A 24,608-nucleotide genomic window follows, 5' to 3' on the forward strand; every position below is an offset into this window, starting at 1 on the left:
TACTGAGTCCAGTTGGTGCTGCTTGTATGTGCATGAGTTTGAGAATGGTAGCCTCTTGGCCTACATCCCTGAAGGAAACAGACTCTCTATTTCCTATCAGCCATCAATTAGCCCAGAGCTCCTCAGATAGAGGTGGGACTTCATGAACTCCTTGCCATCCATGCTGTGACTTTGGCTGGCCTGATCCTGTGTAGGTCTTGTCCTGCAGCCCTAGTGCCTGTGAGCTTACATGCGCACCTTCATTGTCACGTCCAGCAAATATATTTTGCTTCAGATAGCTACTTCTTGTGCTTCTTAAGATTTTCTTTTCAATGACCCTTGAGCCTTGGAGAGAGGGAATGCGATGTAGATGTTCCACTTGGAGCTGAGCACTCCACAGTCTCTGATTCTCTTAACACTGACTGAGTCTGGGTCTCTATGTTAATTGCTGTCTATTGCAAAATGAAACTTCTCTGGTGACAGTTCAAATGCACTAATCTGTAGGTATAAAGATAAGAGCTTACAGAGCAGTTTGTTTTATGTCCTTTAGCAGAATAATAATATTGGGCTCTTCAGTAGGCCCCATGACCTAGCCAGCCATGGGGTTTTGGCCCAATTAATGGTACCAAACATGTTTTTTGTCTTGTAGAGTGGATTTTAAATCCAGTCAAAAACATAACACTCATAAATATAACACTCATGGCACTATTGTGACACTGCATGTCTTGCCAGGTGAGTCACTCTTGTGGCTTGCAGGGCTCGCAGCTACTGTTGATGACTTTCTGTGCCCTTTAGTAATAGCACTTTCCCACTATCAATGCCAGACAGCGGGGAGGAAGCAGCCACCTTGATTTCTCCATGTTGTGTGATTAAAGTCTTGTATCTTCACCTATAGGGTCTTAACTATTGTTCTGGAAGGTAACCAAGAGTGACAGCAAAGTAGCAGGATACAAAATTAATACAAAAAACTCAGTAGTCTTTCTATGTACCAAGAATAAACATATTAGGAAAGAAACCAAGGAAACAATCTCATTCACCATAGATTAAAACAAACAAACAAAACCCAATCCTTGAATTACATCTAACCAAGAAACAAAATCTAACTTGTGCAATGAAAACTGAAGAAAGAAATTGAAGAATTTACCAGAAGATGGAGGGACCTCCCGTGCCAACAGATTGGTAGGATTAATATCGTGAAAATAGCCATCCTGCCAAAAGCAATCTACAGATTTAGTGCAATCCCCATCAAAATTCCAATGCAATTCTTCACAGAAATTGACAAGACAATTTCAAAATTTATATGGAAACACCAGGACCCAGGATAATCAAAACTTATCCTAAACAATAAAAATGCTTCCAGAGGTATTGCTATTCATTGTGTTATTTCTTTTTAAAAATCAAACAGTGCGAGTTTACTGAACTGCATTTACTGGAAACATACACATTACTTTTTAAGATCAGATCATAATGTCCACCTACAGGCAAAACCTCTCACTGTTTTCCCAGGAGGTTCTGCCATGGTTTAGAGAACTGGCCCTGGTGCCTTCCAGGCCTATAATGACCCTCTTCCGCACCAGGCTCTGATCTGTCATCCTCGTGTAAGGCACAGAATAAGTGGAAGGGAACCAGAGACTCTGGTCTCGTCATTGGCTTCAGCATCCTCAATACATTACCAGACTCCTCTCTGCCCCGTCCCAAACTCTGTTCACCTGCAAGTTAGCCCAAGTTTTAACAAATCAGCTTTCAGAACATTTTAACTGTCAGCTCTGGTCCTGGAAGCTCAGGTGTGTGTGGCTCTAACTCTGGCATCTCTGTGTTGTGGTTCCCTGGTCTGGGGTCTTGAGCCCCAGCCTTATTATCTTAATTAGATACGCTGCAGGATTCCATGTGTCTGGGGAGGCTTTCCCACACCAACTGTGGGTTTTCCCTTTCCTGTTTATAGTTTCCCTTGCACGTCTTTTCTTTCTTCTGTGTGGGTTCCCATAGAAGCTTGTTTACTTTCATAAATACCTTGCTAGATGCTTCCTGGGTTGTACTGAATGTGGGACTGGCTCTGGGGAGACATGAGTGTCTGCTGAGGTAAGTTCAAGTCCAATGTCTCTGTGTTTCTCTGGCATGCTGGCCAGTTCCCACAGTGAGGTTCCACAGGGTTCCTCTCGAGCTAGTTCTCACCTGCTTAGCCTATTTTGTTACTGGGATTTTCTTAGTCCTGTCTGTTTGTTGTTTGTATGTGTGTAAAGACCCCGGTGTTCATTTCAGGGCCTCATCCTTAGGCATTCAGTGTCCAGTGGACAGTGGGAGAGGACTGTGTGGAGTCAGACACCACTTCCATCTCTTTATAACTTTGCCATTGCTGCTGTGGATGCTGCAGGCCCTTGTTTGAATAAATTCTGTATGCTCCATGGTCTAAGAAGGTTTTCAGAGCAGTCCCTTCTGGTTTTCAGAAGAGTCCCTTCTATGTTTGACTTGTATCAACATGTGACAGGCTATCTTTAATTCATGTCCAATGTTATAGTTGCTCCTAGTGAAAACATACCTCATGATCATACTCTCTTCATACTTTTTAATGCAAAAGCTTGTGGCCACGTGTGCAAGGCCCGCAGCTGCTCCCTGAACGTGACAAGTATCTCCTTTCTTTTTCCACCACAGGCTCGGTACAAACAGAGCCTCGATCCCACTGTGGATGAAGTCAAGAAGCTCTGCACGTCCCTGCGCCGGAATGCCAAGGAGGAGCGGGTCCTCTTCCACTATAACGGTCATGGAGTGCCCAGGCCTACCGTGAATGGAGAAGTCTGGGTCTTCAACAAGGTGGGCCTGCCCTCAGCCTCCACTCCGCTTCCCCAGAAGGCTTGTCAGCTTGGGTGTTACCTGAGGTCTCCTGTGTAGCCTTGGCTGAATCCTGGGTGTTTGATTCATCCAGCTTTTGGAGAAGAGTGACACATGGCATGCACCAGTCCAGCAGCCAGGGTACCTGGTTGAGGATGATCAGGCATGGGAGTCATTTCTTTTGGAGGATGTATTGATGAAAGAATCATAAGGCTGCATGTGTGCATGTTTTGTCCCCAGTAAGAGGCAAGATGCTCACAACTGTGAGTGGCCCTCGTGTACAGTCTTTCCAGTGTGAACAGTGGCAGGGTTTCTCTGGTTCCTGAGTTTCAGAGAACCAGCAGTTTCTTAGAAAATGAAAGTATTCGGAGTATTCTAAAGAGCTGATGTCCAGCTGCCTCTTGGGCCACCTCAGGCTTTCTGAAGGTCAGAACTTGAGTCAGAGGTTAGATGGTGAAGGAAGGGATACCTCTGCCCCATCCTGAACTGAGAAGTGCATTTCACACATTCTATGGTAGAGCAGCCTGCCACTCTGTCCTTACTCCTCTGCTCTGCATGACAGTAGCTCTGGATGTATGTGGTGGCCTCCAGCAAAAGTGAATTTAGATTTCAGCCCAACAACTCTCTAGTGTCAGGATTGGATAAGCGATGAACCTCTTTGACCTGTTTCCTCATGGCAGAAACTGCTTCATTATTCTTCCTGCAGATTAAAAACACATACAAAGTATATCACTGGTCACTCACATGCTTTCAGGTAGAGAGCTTCCAGCTAATATCCACCATTCTGTTGTTCCTGAACTGTTACCTGGTGAAACTGCAAAGGGGCCTGTGAGTAGGCTTTAGACCCTTTCCCCAACGGTGTAGTGAACAGGGGCCTGAAGTACAAGACCCTGTTAGTTCCCTCTACAGGGGTAGTGCCATGCCTCCCTTACAGGTCTAGGTACCACCTGTAATAGCTTTCCATTTCTATTCATAGATTCCATGTACATTATATATTCTAAATGTGTGGGGGCCTGGTACATACATGCCACAACATATATCTGAGGTCAGAGGACAACTTTGGGAGTCACTTCTTTCCTTCTAGCACAAGGGTCCTGGGAACTGAACTCGGGCTGTCAGGCTTGACAGCCACCTATTAAGCTGTCTTGCTTAATTTAGGAAAGAGGCAGAATTGAAAGGAATATTGCTGTTATGAACCACCAGGGACTCGGGAAAGGAGACTTGGGAGCCCTGTGTGCCCTCCACAATCTCATGCCCTTCTCATCCTTCCTTTCTACATCAGAGGAATCCAAGCTTCTTATTTTTTATATCTGCAAACAGGATCATTTCAGGAAGGAAGGGTTTATTTTACTGTGTGTGTGTGTATTTGTGTTTGGGGTAACTGTGTGCTTATATAGTCTTTCTTATGTGAATACATGTGGGAGGTCAGAGGTCAATGTTGGGTGTCTTCAGTTGCTCTCCCTCTTATTTTTTTGAGACAGGGTCTTTTCTGAATCCAGGGCTCACTGTTTTGGTTAGATTGCCTGGCCAGGAGTCCTCCAGAATCTTGCAGTTTCTGCCCCTTCATGCTGGGGTTACAGACATGCACCACTGTGTCTGGCTTTTACATGAGTGCCAGAAATCTGAGCTCAGGTCTACATGCCTGTGCAGCAAGCCATCTCCCTAATGCCTATTTTGGTTTGTGCCATCATGGCAGGGAGACATGGTAACAGGTGATTTGTGGTAGTTGAAGTGTTCAGCAACTATTTGTTAAATAGTACCACCTAGCAGCAGCAAACCAGGGCCAGAAGTGGCACCAAGCTATAACCCTCAAGCCCCACCCCAATGACCACAAGTCACTCAACTAGTCCCCAGATCCCCAGCTTCCTAAAACATCACCACCAGCTAGGGACAGTTGTAGTTGTTGTTTTTTTACTTTTTACTCTTTGCTCTTTGGGGGCCCATCACCCAGCTCCCAAATAAATACACAAGGAGTTTTATTCTTTCTTATGAATGCTCAGCCCTAGCTTGGCTTATTTCTAACCATCTTTCCTTAACTTGAATTATCCTATCTAAAGGGCTTTTACCTTTCTCTATTTCTGTATACCCTTTACTTCTTACTCTGTGGCTTGCTGTGTAGCTGGGTGGCTGGCTCCTAGAGTCCTCCTCCTTATCCTGTTCCTTTCCTTGCTCCCTCCTTTATGTTCTTTACCCCTGACCCCATTTCTCCTTCTATTTATCCTCTCTGCCTGCCAACCATGCCTATCCTTTCTCCTGCCTTGCTATTGGCCATTCAGCTCTTTATTAGACCAATCAGGTGTTTTAGACAGGAAAAGTAACACAGCTTCACCGAGTTACACAAATGCAACGTAAAAGAATGCAACACATCTTTGTATCATTACAGCATAAACAAATGTAACACATCTTAAAATAATATTCCACAGCAGACCAATTTTTGAAGCACACAAGTCTCTTAAGAACATTTCAAATTCAAACCATGGCATGGGTCCCAGGTGGTTTTAAGTTGATACACTGGGACCATCCTGTGTGTGAAAATACAGGGGCTTGGTTTTTCCTTTTGGGAGATGCAGACATTGGGTCTGGACATCAGTGGATTAGGGTTGAGCATAGACATAGAGTTCCAGGGTTTCTTCTTGTTGGATTGAGACCCTCTCCATGGTGTACTGTGTGTGCTTTTCTGTTTCCTAAAGATTCGTCACTGCGTGACCTCCAGTGCTACTTTGTGTCTGATCATGTCACAGCTGTATGGGATGCTGTGTTTTGCCTGTCCTTCCACATTTCTTGTGCAGGGCAGCATCAGATGGGTCTTCTCTCTGTCCCACATACCTCCTTTCTCACTGTATTGGCTGTGTGTGGAAAAGATACATTTGTTAAAACTAAGATTTCCCTGGAACCTGTTGAATATGAGTGCTGTTGATTGCTAGCCTCACAGCCTTTCTTCTTGGATGTCTCCCTTTGTCTTACCATTTGTTGGAACTCCTTATATTCTACACAGAAACTCTTCATCATCCTATGAACTATGGCTGTCTTCTCTAAATTTATGATTGTTTTTCATTCTGTTTTCAGTGTCCTATGATAGACAGGGTTTTTTTTTTATGCTGGACGGGTCACACTTGCTGTTCTCTCAGGGCAAACTGCTTCTCACCTAAGCTTTCCTCAAGGTTTTGTCCTTTAATCAATTGTAGTTAGGTCTCTAATGTACCCAGAACTTTTTAGCCTATGTAGTATGAGGTGGGATCTGGATTCGTCCTCACAGTCCACTGCTACTTCCCCATTCATGCCAGCTTTGACCTGGGTCAGGCTTCTTTAGCTTTGGGGTGTGTTCTGTGCCAATTGGGTATCTTGGTTTTCAGCGTTTCTTAGTTTAGGGGGACACAAGCACCCTTTGTTCTTCTTGTTGATGTTTTGGTTAATCTTGGCCTTTTGGTCTAATAAGAAAATAGTACATCCATTTGTTTGTTTCCATAAGAAGACTGTGGGGCTGGAGGGATGGCTCGCAGTTAGAGCACTTGCTTCTCTTCCATAGTACCTGAGTTTAGTTCCTAGCAGACACATTGTGCCTCACAATCATTTGTAACTCCAGCGTCAGGGGATCCACTCCCCACTTCTGGACTCCACAGGCACCTATGTAAATGTGGCATATATACATATTCTCTCTCTCTCTCTCTCTCTCTCTCTCTCTCTCTCTCTCTCTCTCTCTCTCTCTCTCACACACACACACACACACACACACACACACAGGTAAGACTAAATCTTAAGAAAAAGAATACTTGATGAAATATGTCATATTTATGACTACAGATTATCATCACAGTATTAAGTCTTTCAAATTGTGGTCTTTTAAAGTATCTGTCAGTGTATGATATAGTTTTCTTCATAAGAGTATATGTTTCTTTATTTTCTTATTGGGGTATATGGGAAGGCTGGGCTCCATACTCTTACAGATTCTCATAGTTTGTCAGTGTGTACTGTTGCTTTTCCTGATAGATGATGTCATTTTCGAATGGGTGTTTTTATTTCTTCCCCTTTGCTTTGTGCCTTGTATGTACTTGTTTTGCACTGCTGGCCTCCAAGAGAATGAAGCAGTGATGGGTGTGGGCATCTTGTCTCCTCTGTTAGGAATACTTGGTTCCTGTGAGGTCTGCAGGAGGCTTTTTGTGGGGAAGGGGAGGATGGAAACATTTTGTTGTTGTTTTGTTTTTGTTTCTTGTTTTTTTGTTTTGTTTTGTTTTGTTTTTCCGAGACAGGGTCTCTCTTTGAGACTGTCCTGGAACTCGCTCTGTAGACCAAGCTGGCCTCAAACTCAAAGTGATCCTCCTGCCTTTGCCTCCCAAGGGCTGGGATTAAAGTCATGCACCACCACCGCCTGGGGAAACAATTATTTACCTGTTTAAGAACTTTACTACCTCGATGTCAGAAATCATGAGTGGATGCTGATTCTACCAAAGCCTTTGTTGTATTGGTGTCAGAGTAAAAAAGATCTGTTCCTAATGGTTTTTTTTTTTTTTTTTTTTTTTTTTTTTTGGTTTTTCGAGACAGGGTTTCTCTGTGTAGCTTTGCGCCTTTCCTGGAACTCACTTGGTAGCCCAGGCTGGCCTCGAACTCACAGAGATCCGCCTGGCTCTGCCTCCCGAGTGCTGGGATTAAAGGCGTGCGCCACCACCGCCCAGTCCTAATGGTTTTGTTTTTAATTATGAGTAAATATTGACTTTTCTAAAGTCATTGTTTGCAGTGAACCGCAAAAATATATTATAGAGATCCAGCTGTATATAATAAGCTATACCTCGACCAACCAAAGTATCCTTCAAGAGGAAGCCATTTATCAAGGAATATTTGGTGTTATTTAGCTTATTAATATATATCAGCTGTCTTCTGCTATGAAATTCTTGTGTGCCCATTTACTACTAGGCCATTTGGCAAATAGTGTAGCTTCTCAGACTTACTACTGATCCACTAGGTAACTAATACCTCTGCAGGGCCTAGGAGACAGGAAGCTGTAGATGCTTAGCTTTGTTTCTTGTGCAAATGAAGCTCAGACCATCCCTTGGCTTCAGGCCTAGTAGCACTGCAGAGCTATTGACTCAGGACAATAGGGCTTTTTGCATAACCAGGTGCAGTAAAGACCTGGGCAGGATTCCTGGCCAGAGCCAAGTCACAGGGAGAGAAAGAAAAAGGCCATTTCTGTAGATGGTAGGCAGAGCCGCATGGCCAGAGAGAAGAAAAGAAGGCAGAATTTCTCAGAGCCAGGGGTAAGGAGCTAGGAAGGAAAGATGGAGGACGAAGGAACAGAGGACAACGATTGTGGAACCAAAATAAGACCAAAATGTTCTCACCCCAAAACTAAAGGCCTAAGACTGCTCCTTTTAGCTACAGGCCATAAGTTACTGGAACAGGCCAGAAGTTACTGAGACCAGTCAGTTCAGATTCCAGAAACCAGGAAGTGTAAAAGTACAGAGCCACAAGATAGTCACAAGGTAATGCCTGCCAGACTATGGAATGTCCTCTCCCTGGTTTCCAGGGTAACTGATCACAGAAATGCCTCCACCTGAGGGCAGCCAATGAGAAATGGTGGCAGGCAACCACTCCCTTAGAAGTAATTTCTAGAAGTCCCTAGAAGCGAGCCAATCAGAATTGTACCCCTACTAGCACCCCTAAATGATGTAACCTTGTGACTTTTCCCTTTAAAAACTGAGCTTGCAGACAGGTGGGCGCTTCCTCCAGCCTCCACTGCGTTGGATGTATTGGACGAAGTCCCTGCCTAGGCTTGTATTGCTTTTGGATATCCAGAATTAAACCTTGCTTTTGCATTCCGGCATGCTCGTCTTTGGTGGTCTCTCTGGGGGTCACGATCTGGGCACAACATTTGGGGGCTCTCCGGGATCCCCAGAGACCCCCCGCCGGGACCCCTAAGAGCTCCGGAGGTTCATCTGCACCGATCGGTAAGAGCGCTCCATTTTCTTGTCTGTGTTTTCCTGTTACTTTCATTCTCTTATCCGAAGCCGGCGGTTGAATCTGACAGGCTCACCTTGGCGGACGCGCCTGTAAGGTGACGCTGGAGGAGTTGGAAGACGTTCCAACCCCTCATCAGGACGCGGGGGTCCTCACAGGTCCCCCCGTCATAGGACGCCCAAGAGGGGTCCGTCTGTTAGGATGCCCGTGAGGGGTCCGTCTGTTTGGATCCGTCTGGGGATCGGGAGATGCCCGTGAGGGGTCCGTCTGTTTGGATCCATCTGGGGATCGGGAGACTCTGTTGAATTGTCCCTGTCCCATCTGTAGGTCTTGGGCATTATCGAGGCTCCTTCTCCGGACTCTCGTCTGCCTGGACCATCTGTAGGGCCCTTGTTCTTCCTTTTTGTCTGCCTATCTTGTTCGTCAGTGTTATTTGTTATACTTTCATAAATGTATAAATGTGTGAGAACTGTGGCCACATGTGTGAGTGTTTTATGCCTGAGCTTGTGTGTGCATTGGGACTTGTGGGCCGATTGCCAGCCGAAGGGATGGAGACCCCTTCGGTGGTTGAACTGGCACAGACTAACCTAACATTGCTTCCTTGTTCTCTCTGACCAGAGCACAGGCAGCAGGCAGCAGCCGGCAGGCAGCGGCTGCACAGCTGCTACTTCAGGGACCCAGGGCGCCGCTGAGAGGGCTAGGCGGCCCGTGAGCATCACGGGGCCTAGATGCAGCGGGTTCGGGGCCCCAGCTCGCTCAAAAAGCTGTGGAGTAGAGGCTTGGCTGCATGGGAAGTAGGCATGGCTTTGTGCTAGAGTGGGCTGTGAGCACTGTGGGGCCCAGATATGGCCGGCAGGTTCTGGCTGGGCTCCTGTGTAGACTTGGGGCAGAGCTGGCAGGAGCCAGCAGGAGCCTCAAGGAGCTTAGTGTGGGGGCTGGTGGAGAACTAACTGCCCCTCCAGGGTCACAGCTGAGGAGTGGCCTACAGGTCTGTGGGCCCAGCCAGGGCATGGAGTCACTTTCAGTCTGCCGTTCTCGTGTACTTGAGGGTCTGAGGTTAACAGCAATCTTTTGTCTCCATGGTGCATGCTTTCCCCCGCTTTCCCCGTCCTCCTCTTCCATGCTGTTGGGTGGGGCTCCCAAGACCTGCCCTGGGGCTAAAACCTGATCAAGGTCTGGCTCCAAGAATGGAATGTCACCAACAGTTTCTTGTCTGCGGTACAGTGCTGATGCAAATTGAGAGTTATTCTTGTTATGGTATGTGCATGTATTTCTGTTCTTGTTTAAAATACTGTAACTTTACAATATATTCTAGAGTACTGAGGGAAATCGCAAGAAAGACTTTGGTAAGAGTTTCTGTTTTGAAGGAAAAGAAAAGGGTGGAATTTGTCTGGAGTAAATGTCTGAGGGATCAAAGGAATGGACTGAGGGTACATGGAAGGTTGTAGAAGGTCAGAGGGGATGTGATGTTTGTTATGGTTTCTTATACCTGCAAATACTGAATTTGAAAGTTAATTCTTATTGGTTTTCATCTTAAAAATGGCTAATGATTCTGCAAACTGCTTATGTGTGTATGTATACAGGCATGTGACTTGAAAATGTAAGCAAGCTTTAACTGTATGTATGTATGTATGTGTGTAACTTGGATCCAACTGTGTGTATGTGTGCAAGTAATTATTGTTTAGAAAAACGAGCTTTAAACAGCAACCACATGGCTCCCTCCATCTTGGCTGGTGACCTCATGGGCAGCCACGTGGCTGGCAGCCATCTTTTACTAAGGTTATAAAGATCTACTCGGTTTAACACCTAATACTTATATCTTTACCAAGTGTTCAACAGCAAGTTTCTAGAGAATTTAAATAGATGGCAACATATGTTTAATAAATAAGGTATTTGATTAATATTAAAGCTGCACATCGATGCTTTTATTCACAGGAATATACCTTGCTCTGGCAGCCAAACTTTGCAACATAAAGGAATCATAGGAAACAGCTGAGGTTTGCAAATGTATGGCAGGACTAGAGTTCCAAAAGGAGTCTAGTTGCAGTGGTGAAAGACATTTGAGAGATATCAGTCTTTTAAGAACAGTTTTTATAGTTAAAAACCAATGGCTTAAAAAATGTTTCTCCTTATATTGATATTTTGTTTTGGTTTCTTTACTGAACCTGTATTTGATGCTAGAAGAGCTTCAACTTAAAAGCATTGTTTTTAGGCTACTTATTGTAGACTGTTAGAGAACATAAATAGTCAGTCATAAGTAATCAAGTTTTTTAATTGTAGTCAGAGTAAGTATTACAGGGATAAGTTTACTCATTTACTCAGTCCCTTGCATATGTTTTCAGGGTTTAGCTTGAAACAAGTAATTAGAAACAAAGTTTGTCTATTCAGATATACCTGGACAGCCCTCATACTTCAGAGATCTGCAGAATATGGCATTTAAATGTTGATCTAAAAGCTTACTATATCAGACAGGCTTCCAGATCCTAGCAGTGACCCAGGGTCTCCAAAGAAGATTACGTACGAGGCACCACAACGTCTCTGCCTGAAATATGACAACGCTGACCACAGGGCAAGATGCCCCAATGCAACGCCTGCCGCCAGGACCCAGCCCAGACTGTGGACAAGCAGTAGGACACTGGAATTGATTGCACCCTTTTGCGTGATCAAGGTCAGTCTTCCATGTCCCGATTCCACAGGAAAAATACTCTGCCTTATGGACCTGATGGTGGAAGAAGATTGATGTTGTTCTGACTGGTGCCTCCAACGCTGTGGAGACCTGGGTAAGGTTTGGTCCCTGTAATTTATAGGATTGAAAGCTTCTTGGTCTGCACTCAGATATAGTTTATCCTTCTCAGATCTCTGACAGTACTGATGGCCAGGCTAGCTCTAACTTTGTCAGCATGGCAGCATCAACCAGATCCTCATGCAAGGCCATAGCTAGCTTGTTAGCTCACTTTTAGGAAAATGTTCTAAGTAAGTCATAAAGGTTCAGATATGAGTCCAAAATGAGATAAGTTTCAGATTACTCTCCTGTTCTATGGTTCAGAGCTTAACATTTAGGAGTCCTGATGAGCTGGTAGAGCAATGACTACTTACTGTTCAGTCACAAGCTCAATATTTTGGATTTGTTTTAGATGTCATATTTAAATGTAACTTGTTGGGACTCAAAGGCATGAGTCCTTTTCTGCTGTTTTACAAGATACCCATTACATGCTTTGTCTATTTCAGTACAGATTGGTAATACTAATGTATCTAAAACTTTTATGTCATTTTGTAAGTAGGCCTCAAAGGATCAAAAGAGCCATAAAAACCTAGACCCATTTCACAGAGGTTGAAAGGACCCCAGATAAGTATTCCTAAAGATGGTATTTTTCCTCTCTCCTGGTCTTGGGACTACTGATTTTCCCATTACTAAGGGTATGGACCTAAGGGTTCCAAATAAGTTCATAAATTTTAACTTCTGTTCCTAGTTTAAATTTGTCTCAACAGATTTCCATTTGGCTGGCAGTCACCTCCAGGTTTCAGTTGCTGACTCCACTGCTCCAGATGACTGTGAGCCCCAAACTTGCTAAAAGCTGACGTGGACCAGCCCAGCTAACATGGTTCTTCCCTGTCCCTATGGGGTCAGGCAGCTACATGCTTCTGACAAATGCCCCCTTGCCCAGTCTTTGACTAGCTTTTCAGCCTTTTGGGGCCCCCTGATATCGGCGCCCCAATGCCAGCTCGAAGCAGTTCCAGAAGAGAACATCACCCATATTCCCTGTTCAGAAAAGGCTGAAATGCTGGGTCAAAAGAAAACTCCCTGGCATAGAGACAAGATGGCTAACTATACATGGCCATTATTAGAGAGGGATACTTAGGAGCTAACTGTCCAAAACCCATGATTGGGTTCCATTAGGCACATGAGAAGGGGGAAATGTGGAACCAAAATAAGACCAAAATGTTCTCACCCCAAAACTAAAGGCCTAAGACTGCTCCTTTTAGCTACAGGCCATAAGTTACTGGAACAGGCCAGAAGTTACTGAGACCAGTCAGTTCAGATTCCAGAAACCAGGAAGTGTAAAAGTACAGAGCCACAAGATAGTCACAAGGTAATGCCTGCCAGACTATGGAATGTCCTCTCCCTGGTTTCCAGGGTAACTGATCACAGAAATGCCTCCACCTGAGGGCAGCCAATGAGAAATGGTGGCAGGCAACCACTCCCTTAGAAGTAATTTCTAGAAGTCCCTAGAAGCGAGCCAATCAGAATTGTACCCCTACTAGCACCCCTAAATGATGTAACCTTGTGACTTTTCCCTTTAAAAACTGAGCTTGCAGACAGGTGGGCGCTTCCTCCAGCCTCCACTGCGTTGGATGTATTGGACGAAGTCCCTGCCTAGGCTTGTATTGCTTTTGGATATCCAGAATTAAACCTTGCTTTTGCATTCCGGCATGCTCGTCTTTGGTGGTCTCTCTGGGGGTCACGATCTGGGCACAACACGATGAGGTCAAAAGCATAATAGCTTAGGACTCTGAGAAGACAGGAAAAGTAGGAACAGAGAGGAGCTGAATGCGAGGATGGAGCTGCAGCTGTGTAGATAGAAGTTTGTTGTAGAGAAATAAAGTAAACGGGCAAAAGGGCATGGTGTACAGAGATTCTTTTCCTCAGATACCCCCCAACCCCCACCCTAGATTTAGTGTCTTCCCAGGCCCTTTGGAAAATTCCACTAATTGTTTTCATGTATTTCTGTTAAGACTGGCAGAATGCTTTTTCTCCTGAAACGGATACAGTGCTACTTGATGATGTGTGACTCTGTTAAGTGCTGCACACCTGCTCTTGGCTTATTTGTCACACATGGTTTTATCCAGCTTGCTGAGATTTGTTTTAAATCTGTGTTCCCTGGTGAGCTCTTCCTAGAGTTTTGTTACTCTAGGAAGTAACTTTGTCTGGCTTGAGTAATCAATATTCTGTGGCCTGAGAAAATGAATAGGGCATTTTCCTTCTGCATTTGTAAGATTTGAAGCATTTGACTTCCTAGGGCTAGGTTGTTGTGAAGTCTCTGGCTGCTGCGCTGGGGCCTTTCGTGGTTAGAAGTGGGTGCTCATTTCTTCTAACCCTTTCAACAGTTCAACACAGCTTTTGAATTTGTTGACACATGTTTCTCAAAGTACCCCTTGCCACCATGTTTGTCTAGGTAGTGGTGGGGTGTGTGTCTCTCCTGAGGGCTGAGCACACAGGCTGTCTTTCTGTTCTTAGTCACTCTAATGAGGGCCACATGTACCTTCATCAGTCTTGTCAGGAGTCCAGATGTGACCTTTGAGGTGCTGCAGAAGCTGGACAGAGCAGTGAGACCTCAGATACGTGGGATGTGCTCTGTGGAGCATAGTGTCTGTTGTAATTCCTTGCCACTCCTCCAGCTGCTCATATGACCACATATGCGCAGTTCAGTAGCCAAGTAATCCGTGCACTGCGTGATCATGCAATTTATATGCATGTATGGCACAGCTCCATAAGCCCATATGCTCATGTGCAGGGGAATCCATAAGAAGCAGATCACAGACTCCTCCCCCTTTCCCTCCCCCTCTGTGCATAATGTCTTCCACAGGCCTGATCACATTCCCTTGTGTCCCTCCCTTCTCCTAATAAAACTCTTGTAGTGGGTTTTGTCATACCTCGTGGCTTTTCTTGCACTATAACAGTGCTGCTTAATGAATAACATTGCGCCGCTGCATAAAAACCAACAGTGTTCCCTGCACACTCAGTTCATGACACTAGGAGCATGGGTGTTTTTTACCTAAGCATAGTGTTTATTGTTAAATTACCAGGGGCACCATCACCAGTTTCACAGTCTGGTTTCATACAGCGCCCACACTCACATCTTTCTCCAGTCATCCACAGAATCTGTGCCTGTGCCCACTCTCCAGACTGATTGGTCTCTGTCACTGTGTGCTAGCCTTCTGGTCCCCAATTTCTCTCCTGACTTTAGCTGCCTTTAAAATGAAGTTTTAATTTAATGACTTCCTTTAATGAATTAGCATAGTTTGAATCAGTCTTTAAAAACATTAGTAGGCCTTCACTTGTGGAATGCTTTATTGGCTATACAGACAGTGAACAGTCTGGAGCCTCCTGTTAGAGTCTGGCTCTGTCGTCTGCAGTTGCCAGGATTGATAAGCTACTAGGGTACACTCTTACTGGCTATGCCCTGCCTTCCGATAAGGTTCACTGTTGTTGGGCAGTCTAGTTCTCACAGATGTGTATACCATTCACCTAGCATTAGTGCCATGTAGACTTCATTCATTGTCCTCCAGGCCCCCTGTGCTCCACCTCTCCACTGCTCTTTTCTTCCTCATTCCTCCTCCCCCTCCCTTTCTTCTTCTTCTTCTTTTTTTTTTTTTTTTTTTTATAGTTTTATCTTTTCCAGAATGCACTAGAATTGGTGTCATCTAGTGTGCACATAGCTTTCAGAGTGGCCTCACTTGCCTACTAGCCAGTTGTAGTCAAGGCTCTCCAAGTCTTCTGGCTAGATAGCTCAGTTCTTTTTCTTTTACCAGTAGGTAATTCTGCATTTTGCATTCGGCTCTGAAAATAGCTCAGTACCTTCTGACTTTTTCCTTGGTTATGAATAATACTGTTTATACTTCTGCTCAGAGATTATTTATTTATTTTGAGACAGGTTTTCATGCAGCCTAGGCTGTCCTTGAACTCATGGGTCTTTCTGCTTCTGCTTTCTGACTTGGAATTTTTAATGTTTGATATGGACTTAAGTTTTCAGTTCATGATTGCTGGTGCACATGGTCAGAGTATGTTTAGCTTTGTACTGCAAGACTTTGCTGCAAGGTGTCTGTGCCATTTGCATTTCCACCAGGATTGAGTGAAGGCTCCTTTTGGTGCATGTTTGCCTACATTGGCACTATCAACATTCTGGATTTTAGTCATTTTGCAAAATGTGTAGTGATATCTTGTTGCTGTTGAGTTTATAATTCTTAGTAGGCCGTGACGTATGGCAGAGTAGTGTTCAGCATTTCTTCGTGTGTCTGACCATGATCTGCTGTCTCCCTTGCTAAGGTGTCTGCTCAGGTCTATTTTACCCTGGGTGTGGAGCCACAGCCTGTGTGTTCTGTGTGTGCGCCTGCTCCACTCAGCCACATTCTGGGCTTGCCCACTTTAAAAACAGGAAGCTGCTTGGCTTGTTGAGTTTTAATAATTCCGTGTACCTCTTAGACATTAGTCCTTTATCAGATGTAGGTCTTTTCAGTTTGTGGCTTGTCTTTATTAATAGTGGACATTGTTTTTATTACTAAAGAGTTCAGATCAGTTACTCTTTAGAATGTCCAGGTTCTGATTTAGTTTCTTTGCTTCTTTGTGAGTTTATGTCAGAATCAGGAAAGCAGGTTGAAAGGTACAGGTATAACTGAAGGCCGGTCCAAGTAAAGAGAGTAGGTCTTTCATTGCAGAGTCACTCGTAGCAAGCATGTGATCATATTAACAATGGCCAAGTACACTTGACCATGAGAAGTACCACTGGGGATGAAGTGAGACGTTTCCTAATGACAAGCAGGCATCCTGTATGTGTCCAGAAGGGAAGAAGGAAATACAGTCACTACCTACCTGGGTGTATGGATGCTGAAAAGTGATAGTTAAACTTTTTTCAAAAAGAAAACTCCAGGCAGAACATCATTTTTCCTATTTAAAAAGGTCTTAATGGAAAAGATCTGAAGAGTGTTACTGGTCACCCTGATTTAGTAAGCAGTGCTGCTACATTCACCCAGCAAGTATAAGAAACACAGTCAATGTTATGGTGAATTATGCCTATAATTCTAGCACTCTGGAGGCTGGGACAAGAGGATTATGATTTTGTTAACCCTAACCCTCCAGTCACAGTGGGCACTGTGGTGGACTGCAGGTAGAGGTAACCTAACCATGTGTCATATGAACAGTCATGTGCTTTCTGATTCTTGAGTGTACCAAATGCCAGCTCTTTCTCCTCTTTAGTCCTCTGTAACTTCCCTTTGGTCCTCTGTGTGTATCTGGTTCTCCATAGCAGCAAGGTCTTTGTGTTTGCAGACACTAGGCTCCTAGCATCTAAGAGGGCTTATCTCCTGCCATAGGTCAGCCCCAGTCAGTGTATAGTTGGTCATAAAAGCAGATTTGTCTCTGGTGCAAAGATCTTTTTTGCTTTTTCCACTGTGTTGTCCCGTTGATTGATCCTTTCATTGATTTTCTGTTTTCATGTCATTGTCCACCTGAGATAGACTAGTATTTGTCTAGGTACAGATAACATAAAACTTCAGTAATACTGTGCAGGCCTGTTGCTAAATCCATTAGCCTTAAAATCTACTCACTGACCACAGCGAAGCTAGTGCTACTATAAATAATACACTGTAGGGAAAGGTAATATTTAAAATACTTGGAACATATTTGTCTGAACGCTACACTTTTCTCTGTAAATCGCCATTATCTGCCCCTAGTTCTCCCCTTGACTTGTGTAGAAAACCAGGTTCAGCACTTGATTGTCCTTGGCTTCCTAGTCTGTCAGGCAGGTAGCACCCACAGCTATTGCCACTAGCAGTTCATGAGGTGCAGCACTGGTTATGGAGAAGCGTCAGTCTGCTCTTGGAGTACCTCTAACTAGTTTTTAAACTCCTCTTTTCTTTGCAGAGAATGGCTTTTCCCACTCAGCACACCTCTTTCTCTGCTCTACACAATCCAATATGACAGAAGCTATTTCTGATCTTTGCTTGTGCACCTAATAAGCTAAAGCCACTTCACCTAGAAGGGCGGGCTGTGTCTCTGCTCACCTCTTCTTGATGCACTGAACACAGGAGTTTTTGTGGCTTTACGTTTTAGTTTAGGATACTTTTAAAGTTTTGTTTTGTTTACATCCAGATTGTGCCTCCTTCCAGTAATGCCATTAGAGTCTGGAGCTGCTCTTCACAGTGTCTCTCACAGTGTCTGACTGCTTTGGACATAAGGAGATAAGACATCATGGAGACCACACTAAAACCAAAGTTTCCTGTTTCCTGCTAGTTACTGGTCTTTGAGTCAAATTAGAGAAAACCCGCTGATTGTGTCAGCATGATGAATGGGTGATAAATGGCCCTTGGAAAAGAGCAGAGCCTGGTTTAGCAGTAACCTCCCTTCCTTCCCAGGGATCAAGTCCTCAAAATGAGAGCCCTCTACAGGGTGTGTGTGTGTGTGTGTGTGTGTGTGTGCGCGCGCGCTTAGACTGTGAGAAACAACACAGCTTGCAGTGTTAGGAGAAAAAGCACTCTGTGCTGTGAGAACCTGGACTCTACCAAAGATTAGAAGGGACAAAAGATGAGACAGGGTGCTGGGGGAAGGGGCGTGGCCGGGTGGTGTCTGAGATCCTTCCCTCCTCCAGATTGATGGATTTGGGAAGACAGAAAGAGGAAGACCAGCATGGGACAAAAATGGTAATATACTAAAATCCAGCTGCCAAGGTGAACTTGAGTGTTGAGGAAGTCAGTAGTAGACAGTGTGGTGGATTGCAGATGGAGGTGGAGGAAGTAGCTGAGGCCTGGATTGTGACCAGGATGAAACAACAGGAAGAAGAAGGGGCTGGTGGTCATCTGTGCCTGGGTAGTATGTTGGCCCTGGGCTGTGAGTGTGCACTTAGAAGAAGAGGGACAGGTGGTGTTGGGTCCCCAGCATGTGGGTATCAGGGGAAGATCCACAGAGGTGCCAATGAGGTCTTTGGAACAAAAGTAAAGGTAGGCCCTATTGTAAGCACATGTGACTTTATAAGAAGGAAGGCCAGAACTTCAGGAAGAAGCCTCAGCAGGTGCCAGCATACCAGCATCCTAGAGCTGTGAGGAAGTACATATGTTTATCAGTGACCCAATTGATGATATTCTGTCACAGCAACAGGAAACACTCCACCAGAGAGAGAGGAGAAATGAGGGAAAATGAGGAGGCTGGGGAGGGACCACTCAGTGATACAGGGAGGTGCAGTTCCCATCAATCTGGAGTTTGGGCCTGCGACAGGGAAAGCTGTCCAGTTGTAAAGATAGGGCCCACAGTAGCTGGGTCCCCCACTACTCAAGGGGCTCCCTCTCTGGCGGGTTCCTGTCTCTGTGCAGGGCATGTTTGCATACCTGCTCTCTGAGGATCTCCCTACCACAGTTGTTCCCTGGATGTTTAGTAGCCAGCAGTATGTGAGGATGGCCCAGAAATGCTGGGTATCAGGAAGTGGTACTTGTAAGGCGGACATGGCTGTCAGTGACTTCCACATTGAATTTCAGGGCCTTAGAGTCCTAACACTGAGGGTGCTGACGTTGTTGTTGTTGTTGCCTTTGCCTGTCCTTCCTTACAGTTGAGGAACCATGTACTCCATGATATACGTACACACATGTACACACAGACACAAGCACGTATAGTTTGTGTGTTTGTTTTTTACATGACATTGTCACTATAATAGACGCTGCCTCTTCCTCTGGTGTGGAGTAAACAGTTAGCTGCTGCTTCTGTTGAAAGACAGATCATAGAGTTTTGTTTTGTTTTTTGAGGCAGTTTCTCTGTATAGCCCTGGCTGTCCTGGATCTCTCTCTATAGTCCAGGCTGTCCTTGAACTCAGAGACCCGCCTGCCTCTGCCTCTCGAGTGCTGGGATTAAAGGCGTGCACCACCACTGCCTGGCTTATCATGTAGGTTTTAAAATATGCATTTGTTGGATAAATTACTTGTGACTTTTATAATTATGTCACCCACACCAGACATTATCATTTGTTGAAATAGTTACTTTGCAGGAATTCAGAAGAGTCCAAGACAGAAGCCTTAATTTTATTGTGAGCTTGACCCCTCTCTTTTTAGAATTTCTTGCATTTGCTTAACAGTAGTAGAAGTCTTTCAGCAAAAATTCTGTTTCTTTAGAGAAAGCCTGGACAACTTTGGCTTTTTTTTTTTTTTTGGTTTTTCGAGACAGGGTTTCTCTGCGTAACTTTGTGCCTTTCCTGAGCTCACTTGGTAGCCCAGGCTGGCCTCGAACTCACAGAGATCCGCCTGGCTCTGCCTCCCGAGTGCTAGGATTAAAGGCGTGCGCCACCACCACCCAGCTGGCATTTTTTTTTTCTTTATAAATTTATAAAGAAATTCTTTGGTGCTGAAAAGTAGAGTTACCTTCACCCACATTTTAACAACTTTTTAAATAAGATGTTTCTAGAGCCACTAAAAACTACATTTGCAGGACAGTTGCTGCTGTGTTCCTCTGATTGTAGGAGAAGGGGTTAGGGTGGGTAGGTACTGTGTGTGATTAAGGGGGTTAGGGTGGGTAGGTACTGTGTGTGATTAAGGGGGTTAGGGTGGGTAGGTACTGTGTGTGATTAAGGGGGTTAGGGTGGGTAGGTACTGTGTGTGATTAAGGGGGTTAGGGTGGGTAGGTACTGTGTGTGATTAAGGGGGTTAGGGTGGGTAGGTACTGTGTGTGATTAAGGGGGTTAGGGTGGGTAGGTACTGTGTGTGATTAAGGGGGTTAGGGTGGGTAGGTACTGTGTGTGATTAAGGGGGTTAGGGTGGGTAGGTACTGTGTGTGATTAAGGGGGTTAGGGTGGGTAGGTACTGTGTGTGATTAAGGGGGTTAGGGTGGGTAGGTACTGTGTGTGATTAAGGGGGTTAGGGTGGGTAGGTACTGTGTGTGATTAAGGGGGTTAGGGTGGGTAGGTACTGTGTGTGATTAAACCTACTCAAGGACCTCTCTTTGTTCTCTTCAGGTGGACCCTCACCTTCCCGCCTCTTTCCACTCTGCTCCCTCTCCCCTCCTGTTTGCCAGCTGCTCCAGCTGTCCTCCTGCTGTGCTCTCTGCTGTGTGGGGCCTGTGCAGATGCTGTGGTCTGCACTCTTCCCTCCTAGCTATTTGTTTGTTTGTTTTTAATGACTGATATCACGGCTCATGTCTTCAATAACTTGCTTTTTCCATTCTCATTCAGGCTTGTAAGTGCAGTCACCCCATTGTACCATGACCCCTTCCTGTTGAATGAGCAGAGCTTATGCTGGTGTTTACTGAGTTTCTCTTGCACAGCTCTCAGGTGTGACCCAAGCCTCTGGGAGGTAGCATGTCTGTGGTAAGGAAGGCGGGCAGTTCTCTGAATGCTCTGAGCTTCAGTTACTGTGTGCTTGGATGTTCATGAGCCAAGTGTGCGGCTACTGCACTGTAACATGATTGTTTTAAATGTTTAATTGTACATACTGATTTCACATAGGTTCATTACAGCATTTACTGTTCTTGGAATTGTAGATGTAACCAACCGTCTTATTAAATAAGAAACACAGAAACAATGTAAAAGAGAAAGCCGAGAAGTCAGAGCTCAGAGCTAAAATCTCACCCTTCCTCCTGCTGTCCCAGCTTCGCGAAAAGAGACCTACTTCCTGTCGGTTCGTTTTTTTATAGTATGTTGTTCTGCCTTCTCATTGGTTGTAAACCCAAACACATGACTGCCTCGTCACTGTCTGAATGTACAGCCCCCTAGGTCTTAAAGGCATATGTCTCCAATGCTGACTGTATCCCTGAACACACAGAGATCTTATGGGATTAAAGGCGTGTGCCACCACCGCCACACTCTTGCTATGGCTCTAATAGCTCTGACCCTGAACACACAGATATCTATGGGATTAAAGGCGTGTGCCACCACCGCCACACTCTTGCTATGGCTCTAATAGCTCTGACCCCCAGACAACTTTATTTATTAACATACAATCAAAATAATAATTCAGTACAATTAGATTACCACCACATGGAATTCCTGGATATGTGGTTAGAAATACATCCCAATTCTTCTTTGGTTACCTGAGAGCCTTAGAGGTAGCAGACTCCAGCTATGTTTAATTTAGAACGTGTGCTTACATGGGAACAGTGCTTCGTTTCTGTGACAGGCACCTGAGACAGTTGACCTGATTATTTGGGCCTGTGGCAGTACAGTACACCGTGGCAGGACCATGTGGCAAAAGAGGTTCATTCACCTCATGCCCAGGAATGAAAGAAAGAGATCAGGACCACACTGAGACTAGACACACCGAAGAGCAGGTGTTTAGCACTAGATAGAAACTCTGGCAGTTTGAACCTGGTGCACCTGTGAACTTGCTCCCTGACATTAAAGCTAAAAATGTATTTTCTTTTTGTCAGAGGGTTATCCCCGAGCCCGCTGTCTCTTGACCACAGTACTGTGTCACGCTCTTAGAAAATCACTTTGGCTTGGACAAGGTCTTGTACTGCTCAGGGTTAAATCCGCTATCCTCCTGCCTCAGCCTTTCAAGTCCTAGAATTATAGGTGAAGGACACCTTGCCTAGCTAATTTTGCTTGTTTTTGAGTTTATATAAACATTAGCAAGTGTGGTACAGCTAACTTTTGCAACCAGGTTCCTGTTTCCAAGATGGGCCTGTACTGCAGAGTAGCCCTGTGGGTGATTCGGTCAGGCAGATCCTTGGAAAAGGTTCTGTGATTCAGGGATTCTTTCTGCTGTTGTTGACACCCGGCTTTTTTGAAACAAGGTTTCTCTGTGTAGTATAGCCCTGGCTGTCCAGGAACTTGCTCTGTAGACCAGGATGGCCTCAAACTAACAGAGATCTCTGCCTCCTGAGTGCTGGGATTAAAGGTGTACGCCATCACTGCCTGGCTGGTTTTTATTATTATTATTATTATTATTATTATTATTATTATTATTTTATGAAGAATCCATCTGTCAGTATATTTAGCTGAATATTTTTTTTTTAAAAAGGAGGAAGACAGACAAAGTGCATGTATTTTGTTGTCAGCCGTGGAGGCTTTGCTGTCCTGTGTAAGGCCGTCAGCTGAACTAGTCTCTGGATCTAACCCGTTCTCACGCACATGCCAAAGCGGGCACCTGGAATCGCACCACAGCATGCTGCTTAGAAATTGGAGCTTTCTGGGGCTAGAGAGATGACTCCGTGGTTAAGAGTACTGAGTGCTCTTCAGAAAACCCTGGCTTGATTCCCCGCACTAACATGGGAGCTAACAATGGCTTGTAACTCCAATTTCAGGGGATCTGACACCCTCTTATCACTTCCTGTTCCTCTCTGTTTAGACCTCCAGACTTCTGTGGTTAACTAGTGGCTAGCTCTGCCCTCTGACTACAAACAAGCTTTATTTGCTCCTGCTTGCCCGCCTGCCCACGCCTCTCCCTTTCCTTTCTCTCTCCCTCCCTTAATAGTTTAAGATACTTTTATTCTCACATTACACCACATGCAGTCTTTTTGATATGTTCATCATTCTTTGAGTGCCTTCTTTACAGTTCTGTAAGATGCTGCAAGTTCCTCCAAGATTCCCTCTGTAATCAACTCTGATGTGAGACATTTCCACACTGATCTTAGGTCCACCCAAGAATCATACTGAAAAACCAAATGTGGGTTCTTGGCATGTTCGTGACCATGGGGTGTCAGTGCTCTAGGTGTTTGTGGTAGGCAGAGTTGGGTGAAGTGGAAAGAACGTGGGATTGGAGAGGACTGTTAGGTGATGTTTGAGAGATAGCTAAGGAGTGGTTGCTGTTTCAGGGGGAGGCAACTTTGCTTGTAGATACATCAAAGAGGCCAAGGAAGAGTACCTGTTAAAACCGGGCATAGTGAAGCATGAGAAAATATGGGAAATCTGGTCTGCTGAGAGCAAGAGCCATTGACTAGGCAAACCCAAGGAACCCTGCTTTCTCAGAGGCATCGGAACTAGGGAAAGGAGGAGGGAAGGAACAAAGGAGGAAGAGAGCACCAGGAAAAAAGGTCAGCAGAGGCTGCAGCTGGTCACATGTGAGTCACCTGCTGTCTGGGCTTATTTCTGGGTAAGTCAGAAGCCAGACCAAGTCCCCAGAGGCAGGAGAGGCAGAACATCACCATGCACCCTCCTCATAACTGCTTCTGACATTATGACACTTGTGCCGAGAAAAACACCACCACAGAGTGTTTAACAGGTGTTAAAAAGACCAGGTGGTAGCTCACGGTGGTGTTTCTGAGCATTTCATGCAGTGGGCAAGCCTGGGAGAGGCTACCCAGACCCCCTTGCCATCAGTTAGTGGTTCTTCCTCTGTATGCCCATTGTCCACAGCCATATCTGGTAGAAGTTTTGGGAAGTGGGGCATGGTGGGATCTACCCATTCCAACAGCCGTATCTCGGGACTTGTAGGCCAGTGGCACCTATGGGCTCAGCACTCCCTAGGAGACTTGATGGCACTCCTCTGCTGCCTTTCAAAGCCATTGTTCCCCGTGTGACCAGGTTTGCCTGTCCAAGGCGCAACAGTGGGGCTGTGATGCCACTGTGTTGTCCTGATTGTCCTACTTAGGACATATACCTCTCAAAGCTAGATCTCCTCCTTCCCCACCACCCCACTGTGGTCCTGCCTGGCCCTCCCTCCCTGCGTGGTGCTTGGCCTCCCTGCATGGCTGCCTGTTGGTCACCTTTGCCTTCTTCTCTGCTCGGTGTTGGGGCAGTGCCAGGCGTAGGAGGTATTTGGCATTGCCATCTGCTGTACAGTTGAAATCAGAGCTCAGCGCCACTCCCCAGAAGTCTACCAGTGGTGCAGGGCATGTATTCCCTGGTGCTGACCTTTCTCATGGTTGACCTGGCCTTTGTGGGGAGGTATTCTGTGCACTGTTGCAGGCTGGGCTTTTCCCAGCCATGGCTGCTGTTATGGTTGATGCAGTCTACAGTGACAGTCTGATAAAGCAAGTGGACTTTTCCTCTCAGTGTTTAATATTATGTCAGAGAAAGTGGATTTTTTTTCCTCTGAGACGGGTTTTTACTGTGTAGCTCTAGATGTCCTGGAACTAGCTCTATAGACCAGGCTAGCCTTGAACTCACAGAGATCGCTGGGATTAAAGGCATGTGCCAATATACCTTTCTGAGAAAGTGGAATTTAAT

General features: G+C 45.2%; 1 protein-coding gene across 3 annotated transcripts in view; it reads left to right on the forward strand.

Moving 5' to 3' along the window:
- The window catches only part of Rptor (regulatory associated protein of MTOR complex 1), a 348,484-nt gene that overhangs the window by 141,435 nt on the left and 182,441 nt on the right, over positions 1-24,608 (forward strand). For all 3 annotated transcript variants that reach the window (XM_076543891.1, XM_006987711.4, XM_042283303.2), the window contains exon 4: positions 2,629-2,787. In XM_076543891.1, the coding sequence (XP_076400006.1) occupies positions 2,629-2,787 (159 nt within the window). The remainder of the gene's footprint in view (positions 1-2,628; positions 2,788-24,608) is intronic.

This window comes from Peromyscus maniculatus, chromosome 8 (assembly GCF_049852395.1).
Source record: "Peromyscus maniculatus bairdii isolate BWxNUB_F1_BW_parent chromosome 8, HU_Pman_BW_mat_3.1, whole genome shotgun sequence".
Classification (NCBI taxonomy): Eukaryota; Metazoa; Chordata; class Mammalia; order Rodentia; family Cricetidae; genus Peromyscus; species Peromyscus maniculatus.